Consider the following 21,945-nt stretch of genomic DNA (forward strand, 5'->3'; position numbering starts at 1 on the left):
TTGTTCACTTTTTTGTTTTTCTTACTTTGACGTGTTAGAGTTTTCTAGATATGAGAAAAGTTATCTAGTTACTTGTGATATATGCTTCTGTTGGGGTCCGTTATCAAAGAAACGAGACTGAGACAAAGTGAAAGTTATGCAAAGCTTTATTCTATGCCAAGCATTAGAAGTCAGACTGACCCGCCAGGGCCACCTCCGAAGAGAGCGCCCCCCTCCTGATCTCACAGGCTGGTTTTATAGAGCATAACCGTAGACCTCAAGGCATGTGGCTTCTATTGTTAGGGCGTTTACTTCCAGAATCGATGCCCAGAACCGGTACCAGGAACTACTGCGGCGTTTATTCCCGGAATGAATTCCGTGGATGTAGGACAACAATATGGCTACCTAGGCAATATGGAGTCGCTCTGGCTAAGCAGGCCCTAATGGTTAAACAGGTTTTAACATTAAATCAGCCCTAACACTTCAGATATTTTTACCAGCTTGTGATTTGCCTTTCAAATTTGTTTATGGTGTCTTTTGGTAAACTTAAATATTTCATTTTAACTAGACTACTTCTGGGGCACCTAGGTGGCTCAGTCAGTTGGCTAAGTGTCTACCTTTGGCTCAGGTCATGATCCTGGGGTCACAGGATCCAGCCCTGCATTGTTGGGGCTGCCTGTTCAGCTCAGTGGGGAGCCTGCTTCTCTCTCTGCCCCTACCCCCGCTCATGCTCTTTCAAACTATCTCTCTCTCAAATAAATAAAATCTTTAAAAAAATTAACTAGACTATTTTTTAGAGCTACTTTTAGGTTCAAGGAAAATGACACAGCAAATACAGGCAATTCTTTTTTTTTTTTAAGATTTTATTTATTTATTTGACAGACAGAGATCACAAGTAGGCAGAGAGGCAGGCAGAGAGAGGAAGGGAAGCAGGCTCCCCGCTGAGCAGAGAGCCCGATGCGGAACTCGATCCCAGGACCCTAGGATCATGACCTGAGCCAAAGGCAGACACTTAACCACCTGAGCCACCCAGGCACCCCAGTGTAGGGAATTCTCATTTACCACCTCTCTGTTCCCCTCCCCCACCCCACAGTTTCTCCTACTGTAAATATCTTGCATTAGAGTGTTACATTTTTTATAACTGATCAACAATATTGTTAAATAAAGCCCATAGTGCCTGCTGGGTTTCACTCTTGGTGCTTTTCATTCTATCAGTTTTCACAAGTATATAATGACATGTATCCAAAATTACAGAGTAGTTACACAGTCATAAAAATCCCCTGTGTTCATTGCCTCCTTTCTCCCCAAAGTCCTGATAACCACCAATCTTTTTTACTGTCTCTCCGGTTTTATCTTCTTCATCATGCTACGTAAGTGGAGTCATACCACATGTGGCTTGTCCCCACTGGCTTCTTTTCACGTAGTAGCCTGCATTTAACGTTCCTTCTTGACTTCAGATGGATGGTTGGATAGCTTCTTTATTGCTGAATAACACTCTGTTGTAAGGATATAGTGTAATTTGTGTGTCCATTCACCTATTGAAAGACATCTTCCTTCCCTTTTTTTTTTTTTCCAATTACAGATAAACCTGCTATAGGTGCCTAGGTGGCTCAGATAGTTAAGGGTCTGCTCGCTCTCTCTCTGCCCCTACCTCCTGCTTGTGTGCTCTCTCTCTCTCTCGTTCTCTCTCTCTCAAATAAATAAATATAATCTTTAAAAAAATAAAGCTGCTGTAAACATTCTTTTTTTTTAAATGTGTTTATTTGACAGACAGAGATCACAAGTAGACAGAGAGAGTGGGGGAAGCAGGCTCCCTGCTGAGCAGAGAGCCCGATGCGGGGCTCGATCCCGAGATCATGACCTGAGCTGAAGGCAGAGGCTTAACCCAGTGAGCCACCCAGGTGCCCCTGCTATAAACATTCTTGTGCCAGTTTTTGTGTGGACTTAAGTTTTCAGCTCATTTGAGCAAATAACCTCAATTGCTCAATTGCTAGAATGTGGGCCAGCCTTTATTTATAAATTTTATAAGAAACTGGCAGACTGTCTTCTGGTGTGGCCATTACCATTTTGCCTTCCCACCAGCAATGAGAGAGTTCCTGCCACTCCAGATCTTTTCCAGCCTTTGGTAGTGTGTTTTGGATTTAAACCACCCTAATAGGTGTATACTACTATCTCATTGTTTTAATTTGCAATTTTCCAATGACATAGGATGCAGAACATCTTTTCACATGTGTATTTGCCATCTGCCTATCTTATGCAATGAAATGTCTCTCCAGATTGATTGTTTGCCAATTTTGTAAAGCTTATTTTTTATGGTGACATTTTAAGATTTCTCTCTCCAGGTCCTTTATCAAAAGTATTCGATTTTCAGACAATCTAAACCATTTGTTTTCTGGCTTCTGTCTTTGGTATTTGTCTCCTCTCCCTCACAATATAAATATTCGCTTGTATGTTCTTTTAGTAATTTTATGATTTCATTTGGAGATCATTATATCTGGGAATCTCAGACTTTTTTGGAAGAGATGATTTCATTTTTCCCTCCATTTAAATCCACTTAGATATAATTGCCTTGCCTACTTTTGACAACAGTGCGATGGAAAATTGGGGACTATTAATATTCGATGAGTCATTATTGTTGATGCAACCAAACGATCAAGTAACAGACAAAAAGGCTGTGATCTCCTTCATTCTCTCCCACGAGATCGGACATCAGGCATGTGGTAAAATGTTCTTTCTTACTTCACTTATCTCCCATGAAGATAATCCCTAGCCACTCTACCCAGGAGAGCAAAAAAACTAAACAAAACCTCGATGGTACACCAGATTTTTAAAAAAAAAACTATTCAAGAAGTGGGACAGTGAAGGCAAGTTCTGTGTAATCAGATCTTGCGTGAACTTGAACTGTTGGTGTTGGAGCAGACCGACGAGACCTTCCAGGCCTGTTGGAGGTCAGGTATTTACATCCAAAAGTAAAGCGCTCCCCAGAACCCTCTTCAGGGGAAGTACGCCAACCAGAGCTATGATTGTTTTCATTCCATCTTAACGTAAGGGATGTTCAAAAAGGTCACTGACAGATGCCCACCTTTCCTCAGTAAATTGTTACGAACTTTGTTTTTGCTTTGTTTGAGGAGGGACTCAAGGGATACAGGGAATTGGTTAACATGTCAGTGAGATGAGCAGTCATTAGTCCTCAAGCCACATGCCCAAAACAGACGTAAACAAGCATTTATTTCATTAGATCTGTGCTTCCATAATGTGATTTTAGAACTTTAGTTTTGTTTGATGGAGGTTCTCACATCTGCTTTTTGACCTTGACTCCATTAATACAAGTTTGTTCAGAAAGAAGTGATCTAAACTAGGAAATTGTTCTCTTCTTGTTACGTGGATCCACAAGTTTTGGGAAAGAATGACCTACTGGGAGAGAATAATACCGTGTTGCGTAAACACAAACTTTGACAAGTTTCGATCAGACACCCCCCCTCCCCCCGCCAAATGCCATTTTTTAGGATTGCTCAAGCGGCCCATAGTTCTGGAAGACTGGCTGCTAGCTATTAACGTGTGACAGCTGTTGCAAGAATTTGATTAAATACTAGGGCACAGATTAGTTGGTGTTAGAAATTATTGGTTTTTTTTCCTGATTCCATTCATCATCCATTTGACACTTTGTTAAGCCCAAATAGAAAATAATTATAGCAGAACGCATGAGTGCCTTGGATATGACACAGATTAAAACATGTTCTTAACACAACACAACTGCTTCCAGCAAAATTCTGATGTAGTCTAGAGTCTAAGATGCTGTAATCAGTAGGTGTTAAGTGAACATTCCGGACTTCTGCTTTATTCAAATTAACATAACTCTTGGGGAAGCGGACAGTTTCAGACCTGCTACTCCGGCTTACCTTTATCTTTGAACATGACAGTTCAAAAACAAAAATTGCTTTCAATTGTTGGATGTGAAATGCTTCTTTCAAAGAAATGCATGACCAGTATCTCTTCACGTGAAAGCCGCAACGTGCTTTTTGGAGCCCTGTTTCCAGTTCTGTTATTGAGGGATTACAGTTTCATTATGTCTTTGACCTATGTATTGAAACATGCAATTACAATGAATTCCTAAAATTAAACTTAAGAAAGCTCTTTTTTCTCCCATCTCCAAAAGTGGTTTGGAAATTTGGTTACCATGAACTGGTGGAATGATGTCTGGCTCAAAGAGGGTTTTGCATCTTACTTTGAATTTGGAGTAATTAACTACTTCAATCCTAAATTCCCAAGAGTAAGTATGTCTGTTACATTTATTTTATAATTGTTTCTCCCAATTATGAAACCGGTACATTTTGTTGTTTCATATGTGTACAGTACAGAAAAATAGAAGGAATATTAAATTACCTGTAATACCAGAGGTGATCAGTGTTATCTTTTTTTTATGTTTTCTTTTTCTAGGCTTTTACTCATTAAATATTCATAAAAGTGGGTATTACTTTTTTACACAGAAACCTGTAATGCCTTGTGTACTTCCTTTTATATCAAGAACATTTCTGCAAATCATTAAGTCATTCTTGAAAACAAGATTTTTAAGGGTTGCCTAATATTTTATTATATCACCTTATAAGGTGTATGCCTATTATCTTTCCCTACTACTGGATTTTAGGTCATTTTCCCTTATTCCTGCCTAGACTCAATTCTAAAGCCACTGTAATCAGTAGCTTATGACTTTAATGATAAGTAATATGCTAATTTATACATTATAAAATGTTATATAATATAGATCAGCTGGGCATCTGATATCTTATATGTTATACCCAATGCTGTTTTGCTGTTTTGAATAAATAGCAATATGAAAATATAAATTCATGAATATGCAAATCTGATTGTTTCAACTGTAAGTTCTATTTCTGGTCATTTATGTAGATTAATCAGTGCTTTCAGGATAGCATGATGAAACAGAATTGGTTTTATTTGACTTAAAAAAATTAAATATGTAGGTGTAACATCATTCTTTGACACGTACCTCGCTTCTTGATAACAAGCCCAAGGTCCTGGCTTTCGCTCTGTCCCTGACTCTCTCCACCTTTCTGACGCTCAAGGCTGTTCAGCCTGCGGCTCCCTGGCCTGTCCCTCATCCCACCTCCCGGTGTTTCCAGGCTTGGTTCTTGGCCTCTTTTCCTCTTTCCCCATTCTTGCTCAGTATATTGATACTTGGAAGACTGATTGATCTCCACTGGCCAGATCTTTATCAGAGGCAAAATGTAATACCGCCCAGTTTGAAGGAGATTCGAAGACAATGTTTTTCCTATGCCATTGGCAATAATATTTGCCCTTTTTAGGAAAGGGTGGAGATGGTAGATACATGATACTTGAGTTTTGTTGATTATTTGGCAGAATTCACTGTTGGCAAACCTAACTTGGCCCCTCCGAAACGTTCTCGAAAAATCCTCTTTTTTTAATGTGTTGGTGAAATCGTAGTTTGTGGGAAGCACTCAGGTTGCAGCCTCTTCACACCCCGGTTCCATGCCCCCACGCTATGCTTTGCAGGGTTCCCATAGATGGCCCACGCCCCCTGCAGTCCAACCCCTCTTCCTCCCCTGGGTTGGGCATCATTACGTGGATGAGGAGACGGAAGTCCTGGATGGTTGGGTGACTTGCCCAAGTCATCTGCGTGATGGGGACGGAACTGTGATTATAATAACCCATTTGGGGGCACCTGGGTGGCTCAGTGGGTTAAGCCTCTGCCTTCGGCTCAGGTCATGATCTCAGGGTCCTGGGATCGAGCCCTGCATCGGGCTCTCTGCTCAGCGGGGAGCCCGCTTCCCCCTCTCTCCCTGCCTGCCTCTCTGCCTACCTGTGATCTCTCTCTCTATCAAATAAATAAAATCTTAAAATAATAATAATAATAATAATAATAACCCATTTGTCCAGGTCTTGTCTGATGATGAAGGTAATGACCATAATAAAAACAGTAACACTGCGTTTCCTGTTCTCTGAGCACTTAGGACTTACATTCCACGTAGTGTGAGTCTTGTACGTACATCATCTTACTCGATTCCCAAAACAATCATCTGAGTGTAGTTGTCACTCTGTTTTCTAGTTGAGGAAGCATTAAGTAAGTTGTTCAAGGTCTCATGGCTACTCTGTGTCGGAGATGAGGTTCAGTTGCAGATGTCTTTGTCTCTACGATCATGACTTCACCCAACTGTGCTCTGCAGAGAACACACATAGGAGTGTTCTTGTCCCCCGAGACCTAATGGGTGCGTGGGGAAGTTCATTATATGACTCTTTTCATTTATGTAAATTTTATATACATAGAGAAAACCTTAGTTGTCTTTAAAAGTCCTTTCCATATACTCTGTAGCTACAAAACTGTTTTTATCTCTCTTTTATAAGATAGAACCTACGCACAGTTCATGTCATCTATACATGTTTATGAAAGAATTTGGTTGTATTCCAAAGTAACTCTGCTTGGGTTCAATAAGAAAACCAGTTCCATTTCCATGAAACAATTAGATTCACCCTTTATTTTCTCAATTGAATGGAATATATCATTAACAGCCATCAGCTACCTTTTTTTTTTTTTTAAGATTTCATTTATCAGACAGAGATCACAAGTAGGCAGAGAGGCAGGCAGAGAGAAGGAGGGAAGCAGGCTATCTGCTGAGCAGAGAATCTGATGTGGGGCTTGATCCCAGGACCCTGGGATCATGACCTGAGCCGAAGACAGAGGCTTTAACCCACTGAGCCACCCAGGCGCCCCCATCCGTTACCTCTTAATACTACTGAAATTGGCTAAGGTATTATCATATCTGGGGAAATTTGATGGAGATATATTCTAGTGATTTTGAAGCAAAGATGGTAAGATTAACCGCTTTTTGTACCAGTTAGTTAGTTATTGAGAAACCAGTTTGGTTTCTCAATTGCTCTTCTCTTTTTTCTTTTAAGAGTTTATTTAGTTGAGAAAGAGTGAGAGATAGAGAAAGAGAACACACAGAGGGAGAGAGAGAAACAGACGCTCTGTAGAGCAGGGAGTCCAACGCGGGGCTCAATCCTGGGACCCTGGGATCATGACCTGAGCCAAAGGCAGATGCTTCAGCGACGGAGCCACCTGGGCACCCCAAAGTCTGTGCTTTTAACCACAGTGATATTCCTTGTAAATTTATTGTAATGAATACTGTTGTATTTCTTAGGATAATAATACATTTAATAGGAATAGATATTTTTCTCTAGAATCTTGCGGCTTGCAGGAAGAAAGTAACGGTGGGTATGCAGACTCACTTTCTCCAACCACTGTATTCAGTGCCCAAATACGATTTTGAAAAAGGCTAGTATCACTTTTTATATAAGTGTTTCCCTCCAGCAGGACTGGAACAGGTGGGGATAAGAGTCACCTTATGGGAGGCCCCGAGGAGAAAGACCTTGGGGATGTTGAGGAAAAGGTGTCTGCCCCATTCATCACAGTTTACTTGTGTGATGATAGTGACACCAAGAAGACAATAGAAGATCTTACACCAGGCAGGGAGAAGAGAGACAGACTATCCATTCTGAGGGGGACAGAGGGAATTCACAAAACATGGAAAAGGCAATGCATAAAGTTGTTCGTTAAAATATTGTTTAAAACAGTAAGAAGCTGGAAGCAATTTAAATTCCTGGCTAATAGGGAAATGATGAAGTCAGTAATGGTTCATGGCCTCAGTGGGCCATTCCGCAACCCTGCATTTATTTACTTTAATGTTTTGCTTTTGCAGAAGTGTTATATGCTCTACTTTAAGAAGAACGATGTCATATGTGATTTGAGCACACTGTGATCATCACTATTACGTTTTGGCTTGTTAAGTATTTGACTTATTATATCCAGTTTTATACGTTTCATTTGTAATGCAGTGGCCGTCTTTAGGGATAGTTATGAAGATGAGGTATCAGAATTTTGAAATGAATGTCATAGTAAGTAAGAAGGACAGAAGCGTTTACATCTAAATAAATACACAGGGAAAGAGATTGGAAAAACAGAGCGCTAATGTTCTAATGGTGACTGTCTTGGAGTGGAGGATTATGGGTGTTCTTTATCTCCTCTGTTTTCCCCGTTGTACTTAGAGGATACGTGGGTCAACCGCGAGGCGCTCTGAAGAATGCTTGAGTGTTAAACTAATAAAAGCTATGCTGAATGAATCAGGTCAGACTTACACAGATGTCTCCTCTCACTCCTAGCTTCTCAAAGCGGGACTATCAAACTAGCAACATCAGCGTCTCCAGGTAATCGATTAGAAGTACAGAACCCCACCTGAGACCAACTGGGTTCGTGTATGAATCGATCAAACCCCCAGGGGATCCTTATTCTCATTACAGTTGGAGATGTGTTCCTCTAGAGGAAAGGCTGTCTTGTTTCTGGAAGAGCCAAGTTTGACAGTAGCCTAATCAATGGTGTTAATAAGTCAAAAAATAATATGTGAGGAGGAGAGGTTGGAACATTGGCCAATGGAAGTGGGCAGAATTTGAAGGAGTCAACTTGGGGATCCCAGAGACGGCCACTAGGGAGGTGAGGCTGCTTGGGGATTATGAGAGGGTTCGCCCAGCTCTGCAGCTCTGCTGTCTCTGCTGCTGCTTTGCCACGATCCTTTCTTTGGCTCTGCCGTGACCCACACCTCTTTGGCGGTATGTTGCTCTTCCTTCTCTCTTTCCTTCAAAAAAGAAATGGCCCTTGTCTTGTGTCTGAGAGAGGTATAGTTTTCTGGAGAGTTCTGTATTTACTCAAATATAATAAACTGCCTTTTCCTAATGCATGATCTAGAAACTGTCATATCCAGCCCATGAATTTATTTCCAATTACAAACTAGGACAGCATCATCAAAATGGTAAATCTGGTGCATTTTGGTCTGTAAATGTTCATTGAAGAGAGACTGACCCATTTTAAGGGGTTACTAATAAAATTATCAATACAATTCTACAGGATTAAAATCACCTAGAGATGCTAGTCCCTACAGGGTCCTGTCTGTGTGACTGGGGACTTTGTTTGGGGAAATGTAGACAGCTCTCTTGGAAAACATGTTGACTCCTGTAATGGGGTTTTTAAAAATGGAAATAAGAAGGGTATTAAATCCGAAGGGAAGTATCTTAGATATTTTGTTATTCAAGGAATCCTGAGTTATTTGGTATAAGGAAGCTCACAGAGCACATCTGAATGATTTTTTCCCCTCTTCAGTGTCAGTTTTTGAAAGTATTTTTGAAAGTATTTTGAAAGTATTTGAATTTTGTGCTTCTGTGACACCGAAGAAGTTAATGTTGCTCAATCTTTTCCTTTTAGAATGAGATCTTTTTTTCTAACATTTTACATAATGTCCTCAGTGAAGATCACGCCCTGGTGTCTAGAGCTGTGTCCTTGAAGGTGGAAAATTTTACAGAAACCAGTGAAATAAATGAGCTCTTTGACTTGTTTACTTACAACAAGGTAAAATCAGTTATATATTGCCTTTTATTTTGCACTCTTGCAATAAGGTGCATAAAATGGATTCCAAGGATAGTAGGCTAATATGACACCACACAGGCTTTGATACAAATAATCGTAATTTTATTCAGCAGATGGATTTTAGAAAATGCGGTTAAATCAGTTCTCATCTAGCAAATATTATTCAAGCCCATGTTAGGTGCTCAGTACCATCCATCATTATAAGACACTGAGACAACTTGTTACTTTTAAGGTGAACCCTTCTGCTTGGTGGAAATTTATTCTTAGCATGTAAACATCTCGGCTTAAAATATTTTGTGTATCCTGAATTCTTTATATGTAAAGCATGTGTTCAACTTTTACCTATTAGTTAGTGACAGTCTACTATTTTATCAACATATTTGGGGATAACCCAAACATTCAAACGAAGTACGCAATGTAATTGGGAGAAAAGCCCAGAATATTGCTTATCAAAATGGAATGTGTCAAAATGGAATGTGATATTGCTTATCAAAATGGAATGTATTGAATTTGCTCAAACAATGGACTGTTTCTTGTCCTAGGGAGCGTCTTTGGCCCGAATGCTTTCTAGCTTCCTGAATGAGAATTTATTTATCCGTGCACTCAAGGTGAGCTTACAAAATTGTTGTGACATAGAAGGCAGGAAACATAAATTGTTTGGGACATGTTATTTATTTCAACCTAAACTTTTCCATTCTTTTTAACTTCTTCATTCTTTACAGTCCTATTTGAAGACATTTTCTTACTCAAATGCTGAGCAAGATGACCTATGGAGGCATTTTCAAATGGTAATTGTCCTACCTCCTGACATGCGCATTCAGTGAATGAATGAGTGAGAGAGTCAATGAATGAACGAACTAAGGACTCATTCCCATAGAGAGTTGGGCAGAGTTCGGAATTAGGCCCAGAATATCGTAAATGAAAAATAGAATAGCCAGCCATGTAGTTTCTTTTGGGAGACTGCCCCCTGAAAAAATTTCGATGGTCAATATTTGCTCTTGTGATACTTTTTCAAAACAGGTCGTCGATGACCAGAATAAAACCCTTTTGCCAGCCACAGTGAAAAGCATAATGGATAGTTGGACCCACCAAAGTGGCTTTCCAGTGGTCACCTTAAATGTATCCACCGGCACCATCAAACAGGAGCCGTTTTACCTTGGAAAGGTTAAAAACGAGACTCTCCTAACCCACAAGTAGGTACATTTGCTGCTCTGTCTTCACCTTCCTTGGGGTTCAGCTCCGATCCAATGGAAAGCAGCCTGTGGGTGAGGAAGCATAATGGCGGGCTGGGTACACACTCTTCTGCAGTGGGCCCCGTGCTCTGCGAGGGGAATTCCTGGGGTGCGGGCATGAGGCAGAGCCCCTGATGTCCTGAACGAGGCCAGAGACTCGCACTGAGAGATTCGAGGCAGTGCCCCGTCCCCCACATTTAGCAGGACATCAGCAACCAAAGCTTTGGGGGTCACGTACGCTCTTTGTCCTTCAGACAGAAGTAGTGCATTACTCAGGATTCTGAGTGAGAGGCAATCAAATAGAACCATGCTGGCCTCCTGTCAGGTAAGAGAAAAGGGGGTCCTGCTGCACAGTTGTCTTTTTTCAGTAGAAAAGGAACTGAATGGTCACCAGCCCCGGAGGGATAGTTCCACATGTGTCCGAAGGTACGCATGTGTGTATATTGCTAGCCCTGCCTATCAGATTAGACTTATGGCCTTTAGAGTCTCTCATACCTGGGTTTAAATATCAACCTCACCAAAATTCAAACCTTTGGTAAGTCTAATTGAAAATCTCTCAGTTTTAGCTGCCTTATCATTAACGTAAATGCGACAGCATCTGTCCCAGTGGATTGTTGTCACAAGGAAATGAAAAGCTGAGCCTAAAGCAGCTTAGTGTTCATCGCTTCCTCTCTCCTTCCCTTCCCTTTCTTAACTTGTCAGACGATGTTCAAGTGTATTGGATAGCGTTCTGATGTTCACATTGCACTGCGGTTCAGTATTAGCGCAGATGAGGGAGTAATTTTCAAAGAGTATCACCCAAATACGGAGGACATCCTGCTCTTTCCTTAAAACCCCAGAGAAAAGGAACAGAACAGAACATCCCTACTCACTTTGCTATTCCGTGCTTTTTTAAAATAAAAGTTTTTATTTTAATTCCAGTTCGTTAACATCCGGTGTTCTGTTAGTTTCAAGTATACGATGTTGTGATTCAACACGTCCGTGCAGCCCCACGTGCTCATCACGATTCCGTGACTTTTGCAAAGACGGGTGCCTTAGCGATTAGATCAACACAGACCCCCATTCAAGGGCTTTGAGAAACCAGACTTGTGAGCATTTGAGCAAGATTGCAAGTCCTGTCCACACTCCGAGGACTGTAGCTCTTCCGATGACTAATGTCCTCCTGTGTTTGTCTGGTCCCCTCCAGATCACGTCCACCAATATGGGAAGAATGTCGGCATTCAGTAAATGTGAATCATCTGATCCGTGCTGAACGCTTCTCAGATGGGGAGAAAGCTTGAGGCAGAAAGGCATTTTGACATGTTTGTCAAGCTTTCTCTTCTGAAATTACTTTTTGCCTCTCTTGGCACAGAGGGGTTTAGGTCTGTCTGCAACATTTGAACAACCCCCGAGTGAGACCAAGTGGCTGTAATTTAATATAAACAGGTCTTGAAATATAAACAGGTCTTGAGAGTTTCAGATACGGAAAGAAAGAAAGATTGAAAGAAAGAGAGAGGGTTAAAAGAAAGAAAGGAAAGGAAAGGAAGGAGAAAGAGAGGAAGGAAGGAAGGAAGGGGAAAGAAAAAGAATGAAAGGAAGGAAGAAAAAAAAAAGAAGGAAGGAAGATATTCAGATACAACATTGTCTTCGTAGCTACCTTAAGTTAGAAGAAAAAGTAAAGAAGAAGACAGACTAATTGAGAGTAAACAAATGGCCAAAGAAAAACCGGCTTATAAAAACAGCGGTGAAAGGCGCCTGGGTGGCTCAGTCGGTGAAGCGTCTGCCTTCAGCCCAGGTCATGACCTCAGGGTTCTGGGATCGAGTCCAGCACCGGACTCCTTGATCAGCAGGGAGCCTGCTTCTCCCTTTGCCTCTCACCCCGCTCTTGGACTCTTTCTCTCCCCCACCCCTCTCTCTCCCAAATAAATAAATAAAATCTTTTAAAAAAAGAAAAAACAACAGTGACTAATCCTAAGAGCAAACCCTTGCCTATCGAGAGTGAAAAACCAAAGAATTTGAGTCCTGTCATTTTATCATCTCAGTTAATATGGGCTCAGAGGTTATATCTTATGTATGAAAATTAATTGAATTTTTGGTTTCTTCCTAATAAGTGACACATGGATTGTACCTATTCTTTGGATAAAAAATGGAATTACACAGTCTCTAGTCTGGCTAGATAAAAGCAGCAGTAAGTAACAGATTTTTAAAATATCTTCACATATATGCATGAATATATATTACACACATATATAAAGGCAGAGAATAAAATGTTGAAGCAGATAGCCTTTGAAAAGCTGTCTTGCTTAAAACTAAAATATTATATCATTCTTGTCTTATCTAACATAGAGCTTTAAAGAAAATTTTCTAATCAAAAACCATTATATGTGAAAAAAATACAATTATATGGTATGGTCAGTATCTATTTTAGAATTCTTTTACTTTTTTTGGATTATTAGGTTCATTGTTGAGGATTAAGAGGATATAGTATAAATATGCACTGGAAAAATTTTTTAGGTGCACCATTTCACACCTTTCCCATATCCCTTTGTAGAAATATTCCCTGAAATGCAAGTTTCAGCTTCTGATCATGACTGGGTGATTCTAAATTTGAATATGACTGGATATTACAGAGTTAACTATGATCAATTAGGTTGGAAGAAGCTAAATCAACAGCTTGAAAAAGATCCGAAGGTAAGGTGGCTTTTTATACCTGTTATTAAATGTCATTCATAATGCACTCTTGAGTCAAGCTTTCATAAACCCCTCTGGTGAGAAGAGACTTTGCCCTCACTGCCGTCTCTCACCCTAAACCATACTGGATTTTTTCCCCCTCATTCTTAGAAAGGGCAGATTTAGGTTCAATGTATTGTGCTTTTGAACATTAATATCATTTTCCTTCAACTGTTTTACCTTTCTGGGTAAAAATCAGAATACATTTTCCTACTCACCATTAGTTTTATGATCTCAGACAAGTTACCTGAATGTTCTGTTTCCATGTCTAGACTTCAGATGGGAATAATATACAGCTTTGTTACTTACAATGAGGATTAGATGCAATGTAGGTAAACATACGCTTACAATTTCTAAGCCCATCAAGGATACCCAGTCTATGCTAGAATGTGTGAATTTTTACAAAATTATATTCTTACTCTCCCTCAGAGAGTTTAAGCCACAAAAATATCAATAGACTCTAATACCACTTTATCACCAAAGTAAGTCGTTCTGCCATATATAAATATTAAAATGTTGGCTAGCTTTGGTCGGTCAGATTTTGATTGGTTGAATTCAACCAAATCTCCGTTGTTGGAGAAGGATGCTGGCGTTGGTGTCTCTAGAGTTGGCTCTGCCATGAAACCCTGGACAGTTAGTTCATGGAGGCACCATTCTTTAAGCTAGAACGTTGAACTACAAGATATCTTTGGGGTCTCTGTCTTCGAGAGTTCTCTGGAACTATCTAGCGGCCTCTCTAGCAGAAGATGACCTATGGTATATTGGTCCAGAGCTTGGCTTCTGTGTCTGGTACCCTTGTGTTCATGCCTCGGTTTTCCCATCCATATGATGATGTTTTGATAGACCAGCATTAAATAAAGAATTGTGAAGATTAGATAAGGTGATACGTGTATCCTCTTTAACAGAGGTTGGACATAGATCAGTCTGTCAGGACATATTCAGTAATTTAAAAAAATTATTATGAGGCTTTTGAACAAAGCTCCAAAATCCACACATCATAACATTTTATTTTCAAATATTTTTCAGAGTAGCTACCCTCTTACTGGTTTCCGAGGGCACTGTAAGCCACGGAAGCATGGCCATGCCATTCTAGCAATGATTTTCTTGAAACCACTGTAGACTTACTTATTGAAAAACTGAGGTCAGTTATTCCTACTACATGACCGGGGATGTCTGTTCTTAGTATTAACTTAGAAAAATGGAAGTGTTATTACTGCCAGAAAAGAATGAGACCAAGGAGAGATTGAAGCTTGCTGAGAGGCTCAAAACGAGTGTTGTGAAGATGGATTATCTGAGACCAAACCTGTGAAAATGCGTGAGGTGTTGAAGGAAGGGGATAGGAGCCTCTGGGCCCCTTGAGTCCCCTCCAGCTGAGACAGGTTCCTGTGGCCCGGCCATGCCATGGGGCTGTAACCCAAGCTTAAGCAGTTGGGTTGGCAATGGACTGCTGCCTTTCCATGATTCTCAGGGCTCTCTTGGTGGCATTGGGTCAAATTAGTAAAATCTTGACAAGACAGACACTGCTCAGAGGACTTTAGTATTACCAAAATAGGGCTAAATAATGAGTACTTAAGGTTTCCTGTGCCAAAACTTCTCCTGACAGCAATATGGACAGTGTAACACAACTGAGCACACACTCCTTGTCTTGGAGAGCCTTTTCAACAAGACATCCCGTTTTCGTTGTCACCATGCCATTTTTTTCAGGGAGTCTTTTGGCAAAACTCTCTGCCAGATGAAAGCCTTATGACTGATATCCAGAGGGACCATTTACCAAAAACAGATGTATAATAAATAAATCATGGGGACTCTCCTCAGTGATCACCATTTCTCTGCGCGTGAGACAATTCACACGAGAGGGCTTCATAGGCAACCATGATCTTGAAACGCTGTTATGATTTTGCAAATTATTTGGTGGCTAAGAAATGCTCTCATCTTTTCCTGCACAAATTTGGATCTAATTTGCAGGTCATTCCTGTTATGCACAGGCTGCAGGTGATTGACGATGCCTTTACCTTGTCTAAGTGAGTATGTTGTCTTCACCGCTGGCTTTTAAGTGTACCTTGAGAATGTACTGAAACGTTACAGCCTAATCACTGTGCAGTGAAATTGCTTCTTTAGCATATACAGGGCCCAGCTTATTTGGATTAGGATCAAGTTCTGTGGGTACAGTGGAATTTTAGAACATAGAAGTTGTTGGGATGGACATCACCGTGGGTGTACTTTGAGGGCATTGTGCTGCGCAAGGGAAGCCAGTCACAAAAAGACAAATATTACGTGATTCCATTTGCACGAGTTCCTTGGAGTCGTCAGAATCCTGGAGAGACAAAAGGGAAGGGTGGTTGTTGGGGGTGGGGGTGGGGGTGCAGAATGGGGCAGTTAGTTTAATGCCGGACCGAGTTTCAGTTTTATAAGATGAAAATGTAAGTCAGCATCCTAAAACAAATCCCTTTAAAGGAGAAGTTTTAAAAAGATGCAGTAGAGAAGATATACTGAGGAAAAGGTCATCGTGTTTAAATATTTAGAGGATTATCACAGAAAGTATTAGAATTGTTATTTTTAAAAATTTCCATCCAGAAGAAACACTCAGGAGAAAATAGAGGTGATTTGGGCTTGCCTTTATAAAGGTTCCTAAATATTCACAGATACATTTGGGAAGGTTGTAGATGCATTTGTATTTTTCTGTGATATTGTAAATTAAGGAAATAGCTGACATATTAAAAAAAAGAATTGCTAGAATTAGACTATCAATTGAGATTTTGAAGTGATTTTGTTATTGTAGGGTGATGGCTATAGGTAAAATTTTAATGAGATATGGCCCGTATTTCAGTATACTATAGAAGTATAGATTTTATTTCTATTCCATTTATTCAGTAGAAGCTGTGCTAAGTTTTCATTCAGGTAATTCATATGTGTCTAGAATTTAAATTTTAGGCAATAAAATTAAGGAGTCCGTATAATAAATTACCTACTGTGTTCTCTCTGTCTTTACCTGTCCTATTTCTCAAAGGAATGTCTATTTTTTTTTTGTCCTTTGTTCCTGTACCACTTCTCCCTCTGTGACCAGCGGCACATTTGCTCACCCACTGCTTTGCAGAAACCCCTCTCCAGGACCACCATGACTCTCACACTGTTGACCACATCCTCCGGGAAACCTCTCTAGTCTTCTCTCATTTTCTTCTCTCTTTCCTTTGGGTGGCTCATGCCTTCTTATGGTTTTAGGGATGATTTTATTATGGGCACGTAGAATGCCCGGCAGATACAAGCTAACCAGTAAAGCTTTGGGAAGGGATACGTTCAGGACTTCTAAGTCTACATCTCCACCTGTCCCCTCCTGCCTTCTGCATATCCTTTGGTCATTTAAATTCAGGATCTTCCACAGTGGATTTTTTTTCTGTCTCTGAATTGTGTCTGCTGTCAGTTTCTCTCTGTCTGTCAGAGTGTCACGATCCTTCCCATGACCCAAACTTGAGACATGCTTGACTCCTCTCTTTCTCTCTCTCCATCTGCCGTCCAGCCAACCTGTCTTATCTCTTCTTCTTAAGGATATTTTTTGGATTCCCACCTTACGTACCACCTTCACTGCTTCCATGCTAAGCCAAGTGCCCCTCATCTTTTACTTAGCCTGTCGCGTTAGCTTCCAGCCTTCCGTTCCTTTCATTTCCATTCTGTCTTCTTCAGCACAGTGGCGATAAAATTTTTCAGCATCGACTTCGTGATGTCACCCCCGCCCATTATTTAAACACCTTCCCACTCCGTGCAAACTCTTCATCTTGACATTCAAGGCTCTCTACAGGGTCGATCCCACGTATTTCCCAAGCTCCACCTCTCAACTCCACACTGAAGAAATCCAGTGCCTCAGTTGCTTGGTCTGCTCTCACACAAATTCCCACTTTATCTTCTTTGTTTTAAGCAGCCTTCCTCTTTCTCTTTACCCATTTCCATCTTACCTTCATCAGCCTTCATCGCCCTTCTCACCGTCCTCCTCCCAGGAGGCCTTCCCTGACTTCACCATCACACGCATGGGCTTTCCTTCTTTGCTACTTTTATTGTATTCGTTGGTTTTTCTCAGACTCATGAACAGCTTCTCATGCATAAGCCTCCGCTCCTCACTGAAGGAATAAACTCCTCAGTGGAAAGCGAGAGTCGTGGCCTACATTCTAGTTCCCGTTCCCGCGAGTGACTGGTAGAGCGTTTGATAATGACTCGTAATCGATACGTGTTGAATGGAAATTGTACTCCCATAAGAATGTGTATGAAATGCACAAGGATTTTTTTGCCCTACGAGCAGTCCAACAGTTGGCCTGGATTTTCCTCTAGTCTCCAAAAATTGGGACACTTGAATGTACCAAACTGTAATGGAGGGCTTGTCCACATTTCTTGGCTCACATCTTATCAAGGAGCTGAGACCTCTAGCTTCCTGATTCCACAAACTTTTTTTTTTAACTTTTTATTTTTTATTTTTTTTTAAAGATTTTATTTATTTATTCAATAGAGAGAGATCACAAGTAGGCAGAGAGGCAGGCAGAGAGAGAGGAAGGAAGCAGGCTCCCCGCTGAGCAGAGAGCCCGATGTGGGGCTCGATCCCAGGACCCTGGGATCGTGACCTGAGCCGAAGGCAGAGGCTTTAACCCACTGAGCCACCCAGGCGCCCCTTTTTTTTAACTTTTTTAAAAAAAATTTATGTTTATTTTGTTTATTTTTATTAACATATAATGTATTATTAGCCCCAGGGGTACAGGTCTGTGAATCGCTTCACAGCACTCACCATAGCACATACCTTCCCCAATGTCCATAACCCCACCACCCTCTCCCTATCCCCCTCCCCCCTGCAACCCTCAGTTTGTTTTGTGAGATTAAGAGTCTCTTATGGTTTGTCTCCCTCCTGATCCCATCTTGTTTCATTTATTCTTTTCCTACCCCCCAAGCCCCCCATGTTGCTTCTCGACTTCCTCATCTTATTCCACAAACTTTATTAAAGTCAGGCATCGAAGTATGGAACAGATACGGAAAGTGTGCAAATTATTTAGCGAGTGGAGGTTTTTTGAGTGTGTATTTTTTTGAACCAAACAGAAACAATTATATTGAGATTGAAACAGCCCTTGATTTAACCAAGTACCTTGCTGAAGAAGATGAAATCCTAGTCTGGTATGCGGTTTTGGTGAACCTGGTAACCAAGGATCTTGTTTTTGATGTGAACAGCTATGATATGTACCCGTTATTAAAGGTAATTTCCTTCTTTGTTACGTGGTTTTAAAAAGTTCTCTCTTCCTCTTTCCGTATCTAGATAGCATCTGTGGAACACATCCTTCCCCAAGTCATAGTCTCTTAGTTCTAAATATGTATTCATTTTCTTAGGAAGGGCTGGTTACTCTTAGTCATACTTTAGTCATGGCCTGGTCTAGGAAATGAGTCTGAGAGAAGTTTGGAGAAGTCTTTAGTTCTTGGTGAAGCGACAGTGTGCCCTAAGAACGCAGAAGTGGATGGACATGGTATGCTTTTTGTCTAACAGCAACTCTTCTCCTGGAAGATGGTTAGTCAAACAGAAAGACTTTTAACAACCCTATAGTCATCATTGAAATACTCTGGTCTACAGGACTAGGGCTTCACCAGAGAGGTATGTTCCAGGAAAAGTAAACACTTGGAAGCTGCTTTTGCCGCTGGCAAATGAGAGAGGGAAATGGAAATTCGCCAAGCAGGGGGACATCATCACACTTCCTTCATTAGATCTTGAACAGCGATCGTAAGAAAGGTGGCTCAGGGGCAAACCGAAGGAACAGCTGGGAGTCAGGCACCCAGGAGTAAGGGACCAGAAACAAACCAGAAAGTGGTCCAGATGATAATTACAAGTGAGCTTCTGGGGCCACTGGAGGGCCAGATCGCAAATACCTCACGGGTCCAGACTTCTTCCCTCAGCTGTCCAGAGTGCTGGTCCAAATGTTCTTGAGTGTGGGGATGGTGACCCAGAAAAGAAGACACTTAAGTGTGGGAGTGAGGTGGCTCATTGATAAACTCTGATTCCTGCTTCTGGATAAAGAAGTAATAACTAGGATTTGCTTTTGTTTGTTTTTATTTAAATTTTTTTATTTATTTGAGAGAGAGAGAACTCACAAGTGGGGCAGGGGAGTGGCAGAGGGAGAAGGAGAAGCAGGCCCCCTGCTGAACATGGAGCCCAATGTGGGGCTCGATCCCAGGACCCCGAGATCATGACCTGAGCCTAAGGCAGGTGCTTAACCGACTAAGCGACCCAGGTGCCCTAGGATTTGTTTCTAAGGAATGTCAATGAATAATATCTACTTTGTTCTTAGGGATGTATTATAAATGGATAACTTTTATAACCTTGCTGTTCACCAGCTGAGAGCTCAGTCGAAGAGAGTTTATTTCCGACTCACGGCGTAAAATTGTCCGAAGCGTAGATCAGTCATCCTTATTTTTCTTGGAGGTATAGATACAAAGCATGGAAGTGCTAAGGTAGAATGTTGAACAGTTTTAACATTCATCGTTTCTTTCTCTATTTTGAACACACCTGAAAATGTTGCAGGTGTTATGAAACGGTAATAAGAGCCATGATTTATCGAGTTCCTACCTGCCACAGAGTGTACTCACATATGTGATATTGTTTTGTCCTCACCAAAGGGTAATTTTGGTATTCTTGGCAATTCCATTGTGCCAGGGGGAACCTGAACGAAGAGAGGCTACAACAAAATCAACCAGTTACACGTTTAGTAACAAAGAAAGACAACTTCTCAGGAGACACGTCTCCCTCCTCTATTCCTGTCCTTTCAGAGAGAGTGAAATACAGTGCAAATTCAGTGTTGCGAGCCAAAGCTAACCATAGATTTTCCTTATTGTTCATAGAAGTATCTGTTGAAGAGACTTACCTCGATATGGAATGTATATTCAACTATCATCCGTGAAAACGCGGCAGCGTTACAAGATGACTATTTAGCCCTGTAAGTATTTTTTTTTATTTTTCTCTATTGAATATGTATATTCAATTTATATTCATTTCAGTTTACAACTGAATAAAATGGTTCATGTTAAGAGGTGGGTTTCCAGATATATATTAGGAAGATCTCGATACCTATGATTTAACTGGGAGATTTTGCATGCTCCTTGAGACCAGTAGCTTTGGGATGGGTGAGCTATAAGTTTCCTACTCAGAGATAATAGTTTGGGATCTTAGTTTACCTGCAGAGCCCACACATGGACACACAGGAGTCTATAGCTCTCTCAAATCTTCGGCTTCTGGTTGAGATTTTGAGTGTGTCCTGCCGTTGGTGAGGGGGTTGTACTGAAAAATTCTATCATTCCTTATACAAATATGAGAGGAGTTGCCTGGAATATTTCAGTCACTTGTGTGTGAGCACGAGTAAGTATTGCAAATGATTTCCACGTTATTGGTTTGGTGAGGGCAGTAAGCGTGTTGTCCTGGCGGTCTGGGAAGGAGGTGAAAGGTAAAAATAGGGCTGTGGTACCCCTGACCTTCCAATGACCCAAGATTTGTAGGGAGTGGGAGGTACCTGAGGGGAACTTCTCGATTTAGGGAGGGAATTTGTTATCTGCAACGGTACAGGAATTCTGTTTACAGCTCTAATCAAAATCAGGCTGAAATCAACCAGACCGAGCAAGAAATACAAAATAGACAAAATGAGATTATTCTCTCTCAAGAGTATCCTTCCGAGAAGGGAGACATTTGCGTGCTAGGGCATGTGACTAGAAGGACACAGGGTTGACTAAACATGTAAATGGGAGACAGTGAGGACTAGTGAGACAGTCAGTGGGCAGTCGAGTTGGGTGCATGAACAGGAAGGTAGACATGTGCTCACTCAGGCACCACAGATGTTAGCCAGCCATATCCTTGGCTCCCCTGAACTGGACTCAAGTGACCTACTTTTGGTAGCTTCCCAGGGCCCTTTGTCTTCCGAGCAACCTTGGAGAATTGTGTGCTTGTAGAGAACCCCGTCTTGCTGCATCCAGCTTCAGATGGGGAGGGAGTGAGAGGGAGGGTGTAGAAATGCTCAGAACTGTCTTTCGGAGGCCCTCCACCCTTGGCCATCCTTACTTCTCCTTATCGGAAGGTCAGGCAAGGCCGAGGTTGCAAATGGAGGGTGGAGCAACCCCATTTGGCTCTTGCATTTTCTGGAAACTTATGGCCAGTTTGAGTCCCTTTACCTCTGAATCCAAGTTGGAGACACTCAGGAGTATGGAGAGCGACGCCTCCAGACAATCACTTCTCTGGATCGATGACCGTTTATCACTGTATTCTTTTGAACTTATTTTGTTCCGAAAGAAAACGTATACCATTGCTCAGCTGTCAAAACAAAACAAACAAAACAAAATAGAAATCTCTATTCTTTATCTGGACATGACCATAACTTGCCAGATAGAACAGAGGAAGAAACAAAAGTTCTAGCGAGGGAAAGCACGTTGTGGAAAGAAAAGAAACCCTTCCCTCTCCTTTCCGTGTATACAGAAAGAACTTTATTTTTAAGGGTATTAGATCAAATGCTCTCAAGTCTTTTTTCTTTCTATTCATAAGGCAATTGTTGTAAAAAGGGAGGAAAAATAAATTGATAG

At 41.1% G+C, this 21,945-nt stretch overlaps 1 protein-coding gene across 1 annotated transcript in view; it reads left to right on the forward strand.

The window, feature by feature from the left end:
* The window catches only part of LVRN (laeverin), a gene marked incomplete at its 5' end in the record, with an annotated part of 68,326 nt that overhangs the window by 29,446 nt on the left and 16,935 nt on the right, over positions 1-21,945 (forward strand). The window contains 11 exons of the mRNA XM_080804458.1: positions 2,538-2,692; positions 4,136-4,249; positions 9,266-9,409; positions 9,970-10,035; positions 10,150-10,215; positions 10,448-10,620; positions 12,750-12,826; positions 13,190-13,329; positions 15,334-15,389; positions 18,439-18,592; positions 20,224-20,318. Coding sequence (XP_080660584.1) covers positions 2,538-2,692; positions 4,136-4,249; positions 9,266-9,409; positions 9,970-10,035; positions 10,150-10,215; positions 10,448-10,620; positions 12,750-12,826; positions 13,190-13,329; positions 15,334-15,389; positions 18,439-18,592; positions 20,224-20,318 — 1,240 coding nt within the window. The remainder of the gene's footprint in view (positions 1-2,537; positions 2,693-4,135; positions 4,250-9,265; positions 9,410-9,969; positions 10,036-10,149; positions 10,216-10,447; positions 10,621-12,749; positions 12,827-13,189; positions 13,330-15,333; positions 15,390-18,438; positions 18,593-20,223; positions 20,319-21,945) is intronic.

This window comes from Martes martes (genome assembly GCF_963455335.1).
Source record: "Martes martes genome assembly, chromosome: 5".
Taxonomy (NCBI): Eukaryota; Metazoa; Chordata; class Mammalia; order Carnivora; family Mustelidae; genus Martes; species Martes martes.